We start from the raw sequence: 14527 nt of genomic DNA, 5'->3' as shown, positions 1-14527 counted from the left end.
TTCCAAATAATTGTCTATTTGTGTTCCCTGGTCACTTTAGACCAATTTGCAGCTTGAGTGAGACACAGTATGTTATTTTGCAGTGTTTTGGTTCGATTCCGATCCCAAAAACTTTCTTAAAAGGAAATACATCAGCCAGTGATACCAAGAAAGAAAAGTCGTTCTTTCTATCCAGCAAGAGGATTCTTGTAAACGGCGTTTTTTTCAAAGAGTTTAGCAACCTTCTTGTGCTGTGTTGCCCAGGAAATCTATGTAAGTATTTTTTGATTTCCTTCTTTGTAGTTACCCCATCCAGTCCCTTTTTATTCACTTACTTACGACCCAGCTCTCCAACCAAACCAAGAGTAGCCGTTCGCAAACGTTCCGGCTTGTTTGCTTACCTATATGTAAGCATGTGTATATGTATATATGCCTATAAATGATACCCAATGTGGTAGGCAAAATATAACCGCTACAATGCATGAATCTTAACTGGCAATATAGCAAATTATTGTGTTGTGAATGATATAAATATATTTTTATTCAATGGATATTATAATCGTCTATGACTCCACTATGTTCACAAATGCAAAATTAGTAGTCGTTAATCAATAATTGCTGCAATATTTTACACGACATTCAACTGAAGTTTTGGTGTGAACTTAAATATACCAAAAAACAAAGTAATACAGTAAAAAGTGTGTAAAGAAAATAAAAAAAATCAACAAAAAATAAAACTCTAAACTAAACATCGATAAAACACCAACACTGCTGTTGACTAACCAACGTTTTGCTATAGATTCACATAAGTTGGTTCCTGAGGTGATTGCGTGGTGGCAGCACTCCCAGTCGAATGCAAGAGGTTGCCGTGTACTGTCGAACTTCCTCCAACGGAGCTATTTTCCGGACTAAACAATCGTTAAATGTACAAGGGGGCGTTATTAAATAGTTACAGTTATTTATCATAAGACTTATAATAATATAAACATTCACATAAATCGTTCTGACATTCACAAACAAGACACTTACAATGCGGTCTCCAACGTAACTACTGCTTAAACATTCACAAAAAGGTTCCCGGCGGTTCGTGACGTATCCAAACGACAAAGAACATACAAAAAATGTCGACCAAGTCTATTTTACAAACATCAATAGGTAAAAAAATAATAATTATTACTACTTACTTTTTTGTCGAAACATTTTAGAAGCAGAAAATACCACAGAGTAAAAGAGTCATAAAAAACCTTAAAAGGGAAGAAAGGGTATGACGGAGTTCGATCCAGAATTACTACTTTTATTTTAAAATTGCTTCTGATCCACTCTATCTTTAACTCTTCTTTCTTCGGAGTTTTATTTGTTTGACTGCTAGAAAAACTTGAAAAACTGTTATAATCACCTTATCCTGACCCAGCGCATACAAAATATTCGTCGTATTTTTCGTTGGTTGGTTGGTTTCCAATGTATAATGCTAAATTTGTAAGTAGCTATTGAAGTGTGATCACCATTATCTTTGTCCTTATCATCACTATGCGGGGTTCGGTTCCTAATTAAGTTTTTTCATAAGTTTATATCTTCTTCTTCTTATGGTGCACTATCGGTGCCTATTGGAGGTTTGTCCAATCCCTTATGTTTTTAAGCCATGAGTATTTCTTTCCGATGACCCGTTTTCCTTATATCTTCCCTTCCATAATAAGCTTTAAGAACTGGTACTTGGAATTTCGAAATATATGACCCAGATAAGCAGTTTTTCCTCTTTTAATTATTGGCAGCAATTCTCCTTCTCTGCCCATTCGATTTAATACTTCAACATGTGTTGTGTGATTTATCCAGGGAATTTCAAGTAGTCTTCTAAATACCCACATTTCAAAGGCCTCCAATCGGTTCATCGCATTGGCCTTTATGGTCCAGATTTCTACACCATATAGCAGTATGGAGTAAATGTAACATTTTACAAAGCGATATCGAAGCGTTAAGTTAAGGCTGCTGTTGATTAGCAAGGTTCTCATATTAGTAAATGCAGTTCTGGCTTGCTCAATCCTGCTACGTATCTCTATGTCTGGATCTAGATCTTCAGTTATCCAACTACCGAGATATCTGAACTTGGGGACCTTTTGGATGTTCTTATTGTTTACTCTTATATTTAATTGCATATTTCGTGTTCTACTAACCACCATTACCTTCGTCTTGTCTATATTAATCTTCAAGCCCAGTCGTTCTCTTTCAGTGTTTATTCTATCTATTAGTCGTTGTAGCGCTTCTTGACTATCAGCTATTATGACTGTATCATCAGCATAGCGAAGATTACTAATAGTCTGTCCGTTGATTTTGATTCCATCTTCAGTGTCACTTAAGGCTCTATCGAAAATCGTTTCAGAGTAAAGATTAAAAAGGAGGGGTGACAGAACACAACCCTGTCGTACACCTTTTTCGATTGAGAAATATGATGTAGATTCCAGACTCTCACAGATACCAGTTGATTCATATAAAGGTTCTTTATGATTTTAAGGTCATTTTCATCTATCGAACGGTCCTGGAGCAATCTTACTTATAGTTTATATCTTAGGTCATATCAATATCAATCACCTTCACAGGGTCCTGCCTATGTTTTCAAGTCTTCTTTGGCATTCTTCACCTACTTCTTCGAAAGACCTTTCAACAATTCTTCATATTAAATTTTCCAAACATTCCGTAACCGTCTTCCCTTCTTCTCCTACTTCTTTCAAGAACTTTTATTCAACAATTCTTCATATTGAATTTTCCGAACATTCCGTTACAGTCTTTCCTCAATATATCTTGTTGGAATGTGGAGACACTCCGTATAGCTGTCGATATGTGGAAACGTTAACATGATGAAATATGCACGATATTCCTGAGATAAATAAATCTCCCACCAAGTTTCCAAGCCTTCCTTGGTCTTCTTCTCCTACGTCTTCCAACAAATTTCAACCCTACAATTCTTTATACTGAATTTTTCCAACATTTCGCAACCGTCTTCCTTAATATATCCTGTTGGAGTGTAAAGACACTCTAACTAGCTGTCGATGTATATCAAAATACCCTTTTTATATATACATATATATTTCTTGGGATATTTTCTCTTAGGTAGCTTCTAGATGTCCTACCTGCCGTAGCAAATGATGTGGGTTTTATACCTATTACAAACAGAAAACCAAAAAGTATTACCAATGTCACCTCCTCGACGGCAATGACAAACCACCAAATAAGTTCAAATACAGTTAATTGTTCGAGATTGGTGTAGAACTGTGTACTTTATAACTTAATGATACACACTCCAGATGCAGGTGAGTTATGTATGCTCAAAATTGAATATAGCACCACCAGAAAGCATTTTTTCAAGGCAATATGTAATATACTGTCTTATCGATCATTTTTAATATGTCTTCATTTACAATGTTTTCGTAAGCATTAATTAAAAATTCCAGATCTATTATTTGTCTACGTTTGATTTTTTGAAAAGAAATTCTAAACAATCCAAGGTAAATTAAGCTTTGGTCACCTACAAAATTCTCTCCCTTTTGCTCAAATGGCACTATAGTCCAAATCGAGCCTTGGATTTCTTCAAACTATGCCTCCAACTTTCCAGATCTTGCGCCTATCTTCATCAATTTCTCAGGTCTACCAAATTTTGCGCGACCGCTGCCACTCCATTCTCCCACCTTTCCTTTTGGTCTTGCGACCTGCATTTTCCCATCTAGAGATCGATTCGTCAATCTTTCGACCTCCATTCTCAATATGTGACCAGCCTATCGAAGTCTTGGAGTTCATGATTGTACCTGAATCTCCATACTCCGTTTTCTTTTAAAGAGTTCCAGTTTTCTTTTTGTGTTTTCTATTATCACCCATATCTCGCATCTATATCATACTATTGGTCTGATAATAGTTTTGTAGACCCTGATTTTCGAGCTACAGTGTGAACTTTTGGAAGGGAATACATGGTCGAGTGAAAAATAAGCTTTGTTTCCCTTTTCCAATCTTCTTTGAATTCCTGGTCCATTGTTTCACACCTCCAACTATTTGTCGTTACGAACTATGGTGACAAAATATTTCTACTCCTTTCCTGAACATAGATTATCCGAAAACTTTGGGTGAAACAACGCATCCTTGTCGCGTATTTTATTTTTTAAGTATTTTTATATAATATCATCTTTACATTTGCACTAGAATGTTGTTGAGTGTGACTTTATCCCTCCTTTAACTAAAGGACTATACCATTTACTGTATTGTATTAAACAGTAAATGTTGAGCTTTATTTAATAAATTATCAGTCCAAATTTGTTGTTAGAAAGCAGGCAGCACCACAAAAATGCTATCAGATCACCAGCTATGTTGTGAATAACATAAAAGATAAGACAGAACTGTAAAGAGTACACAATTACAAAAAAACGCATGTGGTAAAAGAACTTAGACAAGAACTAGATCTGAGACAAAGCATACTGAACCAAAGAAGACCTGTCACCTACCAAAAGCAAAAGAGAGAAAGTAGAAAACATGTGGATGGAGTTGATACATTTCTCTCTATTACAGTCTACAGCTGCTTTACTTGATGTTCAATTGTTGTGCTTACCTCATATTCAAAAAATATTAAGGAGTTCTCCAGCATTACCTAGTAAGAACTCGCTGTTCCAGGATTAAATTGGATATATGTTTGTTAATTCCTTGAATCTTTGTAATGTAGTTTTGCAAATAACTGAGCAATATTTATTTAGTGATTATTGGTCTTCTTATAAACATGCCTTCAATTGAAATTTCTTCGTTCAAGCTTCATTTATTGCATTTTACCAACTTTGCGATAGCTCTTTTGGTATTTAACCAAGCATTTTATTCTTAAGGGGTTCCTGCTGATAATATGTCGTCGTCCATTCTCACTTTATAACCAGCCAATCGAAAAAGCTGGAGAATTCCTTTCTGAGAAGGTGATGTTTCCTTTTCTCAGAGTTTGGTAAAGTTTATAGTGTCATTTGGATCTTTAAAACTTCTAACCTCCTCTTTGTCTCTGCGCCACGAAATACTATCGGTCTAATGATAGTGTTATAGATCTGAATATTCAATTTTCGATGTACAGTTTTGGAGGGCAATAATACGTGACTCAGCTTTTGAGTTTCTGTTTGTCCTGTTCGGTGTGTATTTAATTTTACTTCTAGAATTGTGAAGTTTTTAAAGTTTTGGCATCATCCATTATTCTTATTATTCATTGCAGAGTTGCATTTGTTGCCTAATGGGATATAAATTTAGTTTTTGTCTTAATTTCTTTGTATATTCAGTCTTTTTTCTGAGAAATCTCTTTTCGCTAGCTTGCACTCCAGGGTTATCTCTCTGCATCAATATTTAACTTTCACATCCATATAACAGTGTAGTTGTCGCAATTTTCTTGATTTTATTGTTTTTATTCTTTATTTTCATTAACTTTTTGTATCTATTTAATGAAAGATATGATAAAAGATACCACCCCTGGATTCCAATCCAATTTCTTTTATGTCTGAATGAAAACAAGTATTCCTCTATTTCCAAATATTTTTTTCATTTTGAAGTTGAATATGAGAGAGGAAATTGTCATCACAATGTTTCTGTGTACATAATTTCATTATTAACAGTCAAGCAAAGATAAGAGTATGCAAAACATTTTAAAGACCGCACTGTAGAGCAGACAATCAATTCCAAAACGAACATTTATGATAAAAACAAAGTATCAAGTGCAACTCACAATATCAATCATCAGAAAATGTGTCTATTCTTATTTGAACATCGAAAAAATTTGGTAATTCAAAGCCCCCTGCACTTAAAACAATTGTTCTACTCAACAGCAGTGTACAGTGCACAAAAACTAAGCCAATTTTGTCCTTTTCTTTGTGGGAAGACACATTTTCTGATGTCACTTAAACAACAAATACAGTGTGGACCGAAATGTTTGAACCATACCAAAAACGTTCCTGCAGCTGAACAGTTAACTCGTATATAAGTTGTGGCTATTTTAGCCGATGAATATCAACATTTTTGGTATGGTACAAACATCAAATACACAATGTATTGTGAAACAACATGTAACATAGTGTCTTCCAAAAATAATCTTACAACAAATATAAAATAATGAAAAAACAACAGTCTTTCCACATAGATAAAGTAACACCAAGAAAAAAGGTCACATACAGGCTCTCTAGTTAATAATAAGTATGGAACAAATATCTGTGTCTACCCATATGCGGAAATTATAACCAAAGTGTATAATGTTAAGGGTCCATTTACCAAAAAGATGACATTGTTTGTCTAATTTTGACATATGAAGTAACACATTTCAAAATTGACGACAGCTTTGAAAGGTACTACTCGACATAATAATATATAAAAAACTAAATGACTATTTACAACCGCTATGATCCGCGAGTTTGTAGAAGCCATTTTTATTGTGAATAAAAATGTATTTCATAAACGATAATCTATTATTTTTAATTTGTAAGCAGAAATATTGTTACAGTGTGAAGTGATCAACAAACAAACATATTTTTTTACCTATCGCTAATATTGAATTCATTATTTCCGAAAATCTATAATTGACACGTGATTTTGGCTTCTTTTGACCACTTAGGACGCGTAAATTTTTTTCTGCTGTATGGTGAAACAAAGACCTTGACTATGACTGCCGGCTAATCGAGGAAGGGGGTTATTAACTTGCTTGTGTTGTGACTCAAACTTTGTTCATCGTATATTGCAAGACAGTGTTTTATTTTGGGCTACAGTGCATTTTTTTTTATTAGTTTATTACCAAGTACGAGGGTTTTCGGGGTTTGCGGGGTACGAGGATTTTACAAATATTTAGGGGTTTGCTTCACTGATACTAATGACCAGACAAGAGAAATCAAGAGGCGAATAGAGATAGCGAGACAATCGTTTGTCAAAATGAAAAAGTTCCTATGCAGCCGGGACATAAATATAAACTTAAGAACGAGAATGTTAAGGTGCTATGTTTTCTCCGTTCTGCTCTACGGCATGGAAGCCTGGACACTGAAAAAGATAAACATCAAAAACATTGAGGCATTCGAGATGTGGTGTTACAGGAGAATGTGGAAAATACCATGGACAGAAAGAGTAACAAATCAAGATGTTCTGCTGAAGATGGGGAAGGAATGCGAAGTCATAAAAACCATACAAACGAAAAAACTGGAATATCTGGGCCACATAATGAGAGGAGAAAAGTACTCTCTGCTTAGACTCATAATCCAAGGAAAAATATCGGGAAAGAGAAATGTGGGACGTAGGAGGATTTCCTGGTTGCGAAATTTAAGAGAGTGGTATGGGTTTTCGTAGTGGAAGATTGCGTACAGATGCAATATTCGTTATAAAGCAAATTACTGAGAAATCACTAGAGTATAATAGACCAGCATTTCTGTGTCTGATTGACCTAAAGAAAGCGTTTGACAGAGTAAGACTCAAAAATGTAACCCATCTTCTGTATAATAGAGAAGTTCCCCTAAATATTATATAAACTATTGAAAACATCTACCAAAACAACAAAATGGAAGTCAGAACAGATGGACAACTTACAGAACCTATAGAAATAGGTAGCGGAATAATACAAGGGTACTTATTGAGCCCAATGTTTTCAATTTAATCATGGATGAATAACAAAGGAAGAGGATACAGAATGGAAAACAAAGAAATAAAAATACTGTCTGTTATGCAGACGACGCAATATTAATAGCCCAAGATGAAGATAGTCTGCAAAGACTGGTCCACAGATTTAACATAAGAGCAAAAGAATTTAACATGGTAATCTCATCTCAGAAAACTAAAACAATAGTAGTCAACACAGAACCAACCAGATGTAAAATAGGAATTGATGGCATCAGTATTAAACAATTAATGGAAATAAATTACCTGGGGATTACACTGTCCAGCTATGAAGACCTGGATAAAGAAGTGAGAGATCAAGTAAAAAAACAAATAGACTGGTAGGATGCCTTAATAATACTATATGGCGAAACATACACATTAATACTGAGATCAAGTCAAGAATTTATAAAGCCAGGGTAAGGCCAACAATGACATGCCTCAGTAACAAGACCCGACCCAGCCACAACGCAAAGATTACTGAAAACGGCAGAGATGAGAGTATTGAAAAGAATTACAGGAAATTTGCTGAGAAATCAAAATAGAAGTCTCTCATCCTAAGAAAATGCCCAAGAGAAAACGAAGAGGAAGGGAGAAGGAAAAGAGGAAGGCCGAGAAAAAGCTGGAGAGAGGGAATTGAAAAAGAACTAGAGGAAAGAGAAATCCCTCCAGGCCTATGGCTGAATAGAGAAGAATGGCGGTTAGGAGTCGGAAGGCGTCGGAGAACGCTGTAAACCGATAGTAGTAGTAGTAGTAGTAGTAGTAGTAGAAAACGAAGAGGAACGTGATGAAGAAGAAAAAGATTAGTTTGTACCTGGGGGACGAGTGACTCACGAAGCAATCTTATGTCACGTGAATCAACTTCTAGATTGTATTTAAATAGTATTTTTAGTAAAAATCTTGTATTTATATAGTATTTTTTTTAATGTTTCAGTTGAAAAATATAAAAAAAAACTTTTGTATGAAATACAATTTTTTTAAATTGCTACAACTTCTTTTAACGAGTACTATTTTAAAATATCTTCCCCATTTACCGTATGGTGTAGGGGTATAAATTATTTATACGTACTATTCACACAATTTTTACAGATTTGAAATATTTTTCGTAGATGGTTTATTTGCAAATTAACTTTTTCTCTAAAATGAGACATACTAGGATTCAAAAGAATGAAATGCAAAGTTTAATGCCACAGCTACAGAGTCATAGCTACAGCATTGTAAACCATTGCTTCAGAGGTGAAGAAGACAGAGAAATATGGAAACAAATCACGAAACTTGATTGAGAATTCAAGGTGGCAAGATGTCGTCGATTAGGATGAAGAAGATACAGCACAACATTAACAACATGAAGCAAAGAAATCCTAAGAGGTGACCATCGTTCATTATGGGTTGTTAACGGTCACTGACATGAATAGTTTTTTAGCCAACATCTTACAGATTAATTACATAGATATTTTACAAGGGATTAAACCACAATTAATATTGTAATAAGAATGATCAATTTCCAATCTAGAAACAGTTTTCAAAAATTCTAAAATAAAATTATAAGTCATCCTAACCTGTAAATGCTTATAATCAGCGGTAGGCGGTAATACCAATTTGACAGCTGAGTATCTTGACACATAAGATCGAGGCCAAAAAAGTCAACTGTCAAATTAGTATTGACACAAACCGCTATTCATAAACATTTATAGGTTAAAAGATTTTCATAATTTTTTATTTCAGAATTATTGTAAATGATTTCCGCATTGGAAATTGAACAGACAAAACAAAATAAAAATGTTATTCTCGATAAAATCAATTTTGGTTTAATTACATGTACAAATATCTGTCACAAGAAAATAGTTTTGAATTAATGAGATATACCAATAAGTTCCCTTTATTTGTTAACAAACTGCAAAAAATCTCAAACTGCAAATGTTTTCAGTCGCCCGAACACATGTAATTAATAATTAATAAACGATTATAATAAAAACAAATTTAACGGCAACAACGGCAATGTTTTTAATTAATTCTAATTGCAATTCATTGTTGACTGAAGCCGTCAACCGAAAGTAATTTTTAAATCTGATCATTAGACTAATTGATTAATTAATAGATAATTATTATTTGGATTATAATTAATAATAATTTTGCGTTATTTTCGAGTTTGATCCTGACGTAATCGATGATTTAGTTGTTTATTATTATTTCGCAGATAGTTTCCCGGAGATCAGTCGTTAATCCGTGATGGAGATTCAAATTTACAACGAAAATTCGTTCAATATTGTATATAACCTGTACGAATTTATGATACATTGAGTATATTTGGTTCTATTATTCTATGTAAGAATAGTACGAACTTTTGTACAATAGATTCATTGATAAAATTGAGAAAAATACAAAAAAAACACGTAAAGCAACAAGCAGCAAGGGTTCTCTGAACATGTGTGAACATGTGAACATGTGTGAACAAGGCTTTGTGGCAAAACATAGTGCCTGACCTCGAAAAACCATGGTTATCAGTAAGAGGGGCAAAGTCATTACAAGGAGCCAGATAAAAAATGAAGATATTGAGCAAGTGGACAAAATGAAATACTTACGAGTCTGGATTACGGAAGATCTGAATCCGAAATCAGAAATTCGCTCAAGAATAGAGCAATCAAGAGCAGACTTTTAGAAAATGAGGAAATTTCTGAGTAACCAAAGAGTCAATCTGCAAATCCGATATCGGATGGTAAAATTTTATGTCCACTCTTTTTACTGGAAGCTTTTGAGATGTGGCTTTTTAAGAGAATTTTGAAGATACCATGGACCGATCATATTACGCACGAAATGGTGTTGCACAGAATGGGAAAAGACAGAGAACTTTTGACCACCAGTAAAAGGCAATAGACAGCATATTGGGGACACATACTTAGAAATGATAAGTACGAGTTGTTGCAGCTGATTATGAAGGGTAAAATCGAAGGAAAAAGGGGTCCTGGTAGACGACAAATATCCTGGCTGAAAAACATTTGCGATTGGACAGAGTTAACAGACGCTCTTAAGAAAAGCAGAAGATAGAGATGAATTTGCAATGGTTATAGCCAACCTTCATTAGTGGAGACGGCACTAGAAGAAGAAGAAGGCCATATAAAACCATAGACATATAATACAAATAGACTGTCTGTTGCAATACAGACACGTTCTCCCAGTGCGACAGAAAACTGACGCAAAGCAGCCTCTGCATCCCTTTCTAATGGACCGGGTTTATCGGCCACGGGACCTTCTCATTGGCCATTTAGGTCACGTGGTCGATAAACCCAGCCCATTAGAAAGAGATGCAGTGACTGATTTGTGTCACTTTTCTCTGTCACACTATGTATAAAACACTCTTCTTATCTATGTTTACTTATGCTGCACTTGTTTGGCGAACGAAAACATCGTATTGGAAGGTGATATTCAAAGATTATTGCAAAAAGTTAAAAGAAGAGCACAATTGACATAGGAAAATATAAAAAGAAGATATAAGACTTTTCCCGTTGCTACTTAACTGCGCAAACAAGGCAAATTTAAAATGCAGTTCCTAAATGCCAAACTTAACATAACCAATGATGATTAGTTACAATTAATTATCAGTCAAAGTTTATGGAGATACTTTTGACACATTAGTAGAAGAAATAAAGACAGGTAAAGACTGATAGTTGAAGGCAATTTAGCTGGCAAAAGATCTAGAGAAAGATCTCCATCGCGATGATCAGACCAAAGAAAGAACGTGATTGATTATTCGTTCTTAGAAGCAAAATAGCATGTACAAGGAAGAGATGCATGAACAGCAATAGTCAACCAATGGCATAACGACGCTGTATCCTTAGACAGGATAATACCAGAGTAGGATTACTCTAAAAGGTCATTGGTAGCAAGAAGTAGTTCCCTCTCTGAGCTCATCAGCTAAACTCCCTTCAACTTGTTCATCGTTGTTGCTTTCAAAGACCTGATCCAAATACATTTACCTGACCTAATCGAATTTATAGCATGTAAGAGTTCTTTTGTAAAGGTGCATGGATATTTTTGAGCTAGCTTCGCTCCTCATTTTATTAGAATTCTTTTTAAGAGAAGTTACATCTCTATTGGAGACGTAAATAATATTGAATGATAGGACCTATTATAATGGTTTGTCAAGACGGATGGCCTGGATTCAACCCCCGTTCTGACACCAGAAGTTTTTTAACTTTTTGTTTAACTGAGCCGCTATTGTTCTTCGGAAGGCACGTAAAGCCCTCGGTCGCGGCTGCGTTAAGTCACGTTCGGGGCTTTTGCGTGATCTGAAACACCTAACACTAGACCTGAGACACAAGATTACACGAACCTCAGTTTTTTAGCTTTTAATTCTAAATATACATGAAATTATCAACTTTTTATTAATCATGTCAATATTTTTAATGAAATGGACCCTTACACATATAATATATACACACTTTGGTTATAAGATTGAAATAAAAATACCCACAAAAATAAAGAACAAAAGGCGTGCAACTCTAAATTACATATAGATAAAAGAACGAAAAAAGCTTACCTGCATGGTTTACACCATTGACTCTGTTGATCTAATCCATATCGCGCCCGGCATTTCTTCATGCTATTACCTAGTTTATATAAAATTGATGATAAATATAACATGAAAAAGTATATAAATGGTATAAAATGACTTTTTTCCGAAATCTACAACATCAACAAAATGTACAGAAAGTTTTCTATGTCTGTTTTATCAAAAAAAAAGAAAAGTAATCAATAACCTTTCATTTCATTGTGGTCAAACCATTGTCAAGCGATCAAAACATTTGTTGTAAACTAGGACTTTCCGTTAGTCACAATAAGGAAATTTTTTTAGTAAAATGCACCCTAAGGCATAATGCTCTCTCTCTCTCTCTCTCTCTCTCTCTTTTGCTGAAACATTGCTGAAAAGAGCTCTTAATAGTAAAATGTAGGGTGAAGACCAAAATAGAGTCCACGGAAAATGTGGGAGAATGAAGTGGAAGCGGACGCGAAAAACATTTGATAGACGTGAGAACTTGGAGAAGGTCCGCATGTGACCAGCAAGGTTGGAGGTATAATTCGGAGAAGCCCAATACTCGATTTGGGCTGTAATGCTATTGAAGAGAGATAAGAAAGCTTTTTTCCCATTTTCAATCAGACAAATAGTTATGATGAGTGTTTTCTTATCAAGACAAACATTTTTATTATTCCTATGTTCTGCAGTTTACCATCCAGTATTGCAGTAATGTAAATGAGCAGTTCGGTTACACAAGAACGAAAAGAATAGTCAATTGGTCTTTTGCGATGGTTAAATTCTGGAATAGGTATTAGAAAACGTCAATGTCATCAGGAAATAACAACCCATACACATAAACAAGTAGTAAAAACCCATAGACAAAACTGGTTCTGCAGAAGAAAAGTATTACAAACAAAAAAATTCTAAAGTGGATGGATCTCTTGACAAAAACGACATTTTTGTGCATGACAAAGTTGGTCGCATCTGGATCCATACACCAATGAATGACTAAATATGTCCAACTTGTCCACTTGGCGATTATTTATTTAATGCCATTAAAGACCTTTTTACGTTTAATATTTTCAAACAACTGTAAAAATTGTTAAGTTGTACATTTCGAAAAAAGGTTTGTAAACATGCAACATGAGCTAACTAATCCAATTAATAATACAATCTCGAGATCTAAGTATATTAATAATTATTGTGACCTCCACATCAATAATTGCCTTCATAACAATGTGCATTTAAATACATATCCTATTAGTTTTGATTTATTTGATTATTAATAATTTAAATTAGATGAATGTAGTATATACAATGTAATACAAGATCTTGGAATATTAATGCTAAAGACAACTTTTTTGTACTTAGTTGTAGTGAGCTGGACCTTCTTCCAATTTTGGTAATTTGTTTCTGAGAAATTAAGTTTCTGAACATTTGGTATAAAAATTTAAAGTTAACTTATCTGTGTCTGTTGAACTCTGTTAGGAAGATTTTAAAATTACATATTCATATATATGAGAGAACAAGCTTTCAAACCCACTTTGAAAAATTAAAATCGCTTCATTACGCTGCAGAAGGGGTTCCTAGTTGTTATGGTAATTATAATAATGTACAACGGATTGAAAAAGCTCGTTATTTATCGAATGAAAATATAAAAATCGTGCGAGATAGTTTATAAAAATCGTGCGGATTGTTTAAAAAAATCTTTTATTTTTTAAATTTGTGAAAAATTGCCAGCTAAACGAATATCGAAATGGCATATTTCATACTCATTTCTGGCAAACTTATTACCGAAAAACTTTATAAACAATTAGTCCAAGATCCCAGAGCGATCAGACATAACTTATTTTCACACAGATGAAACCTTAGAGTCTGAGTAGCGTCTCGTGTGCTTGGAATACCTGCGTATTTATGAAACTTGCTGAGTGACACCTGGGCAGGTACCAGGTGAGAAAGGTAACTAAAAGTAAGAGCTATTTAACTTAAATTTACATAACTGATTTTTATACATATTTTGTAGAATATTATTTTGAAAATACTGTAATAAGTGTCAGACACTTGTCATGGACCAGAACTTTTGTCAGACGCTTTAAAGCTCCATTAAAATTAAATGAACTTTACTTACTTTTACATGTCTGATTTTTATACATATTTTGTAGAATATTATTTTGAAAATACTGTAATAAGTGTCAGACACTTTTCATGGACCAGAACTTTTGTCAGGCGCTTTAAAGCTCCACTAAAATTAAATGAACTTTACTTACTTTTACATGTCTGATTTTTAAATATGTTATTAATGGGATTATAATAAAGTTATATTTAATCAGTCAGACAAATTAAAATGACCAAACATCCCTTAAACACAAAAATTAGTTAACCAGAAGTATGTGCGCGAGAGTGCTGTGCGCA

The 14527-nt window shown here is 34.2% G+C and overlaps 1 protein-coding gene across 5 annotated transcripts in view; it reads right to left on the bottom strand.

Annotated features, from left to right (window-relative positions):
• pan (transcription factor pangolin) overlaps positions 1-14527 on the bottom strand; it is an 808803-nt gene that overhangs the window by 15899 nt on the left and 778377 nt on the right. For 3 of the 5 annotated variants that reach the window (XM_072542635.1, XM_072542636.1, XM_072542637.1), the window contains exon 9: positions 12140-12209. In XM_072542635.1, the coding sequence (XP_072398736.1) occupies positions 12140-12209 (70 nt within the window). Of the gene's footprint in view, positions 1-762; positions 888-12139; positions 12210-14527 lie in introns of all 5 variants that reach the window. The other 2 variants (XM_072542638.1, XM_072542639.1) reach the window with 1 other exon arrangement.

This window comes from Diabrotica undecimpunctata, chromosome 9 (genome assembly GCF_040954645.1).
Source record: "Diabrotica undecimpunctata isolate CICGRU chromosome 9, icDiaUnde3, whole genome shotgun sequence".
NCBI classification, from domain to species: domain Eukaryota; kingdom Metazoa; phylum Arthropoda; class Insecta; order Coleoptera; family Chrysomelidae; genus Diabrotica; species Diabrotica undecimpunctata.
This window is presented reverse-complemented; position numbering and strand designations above follow the sequence as displayed.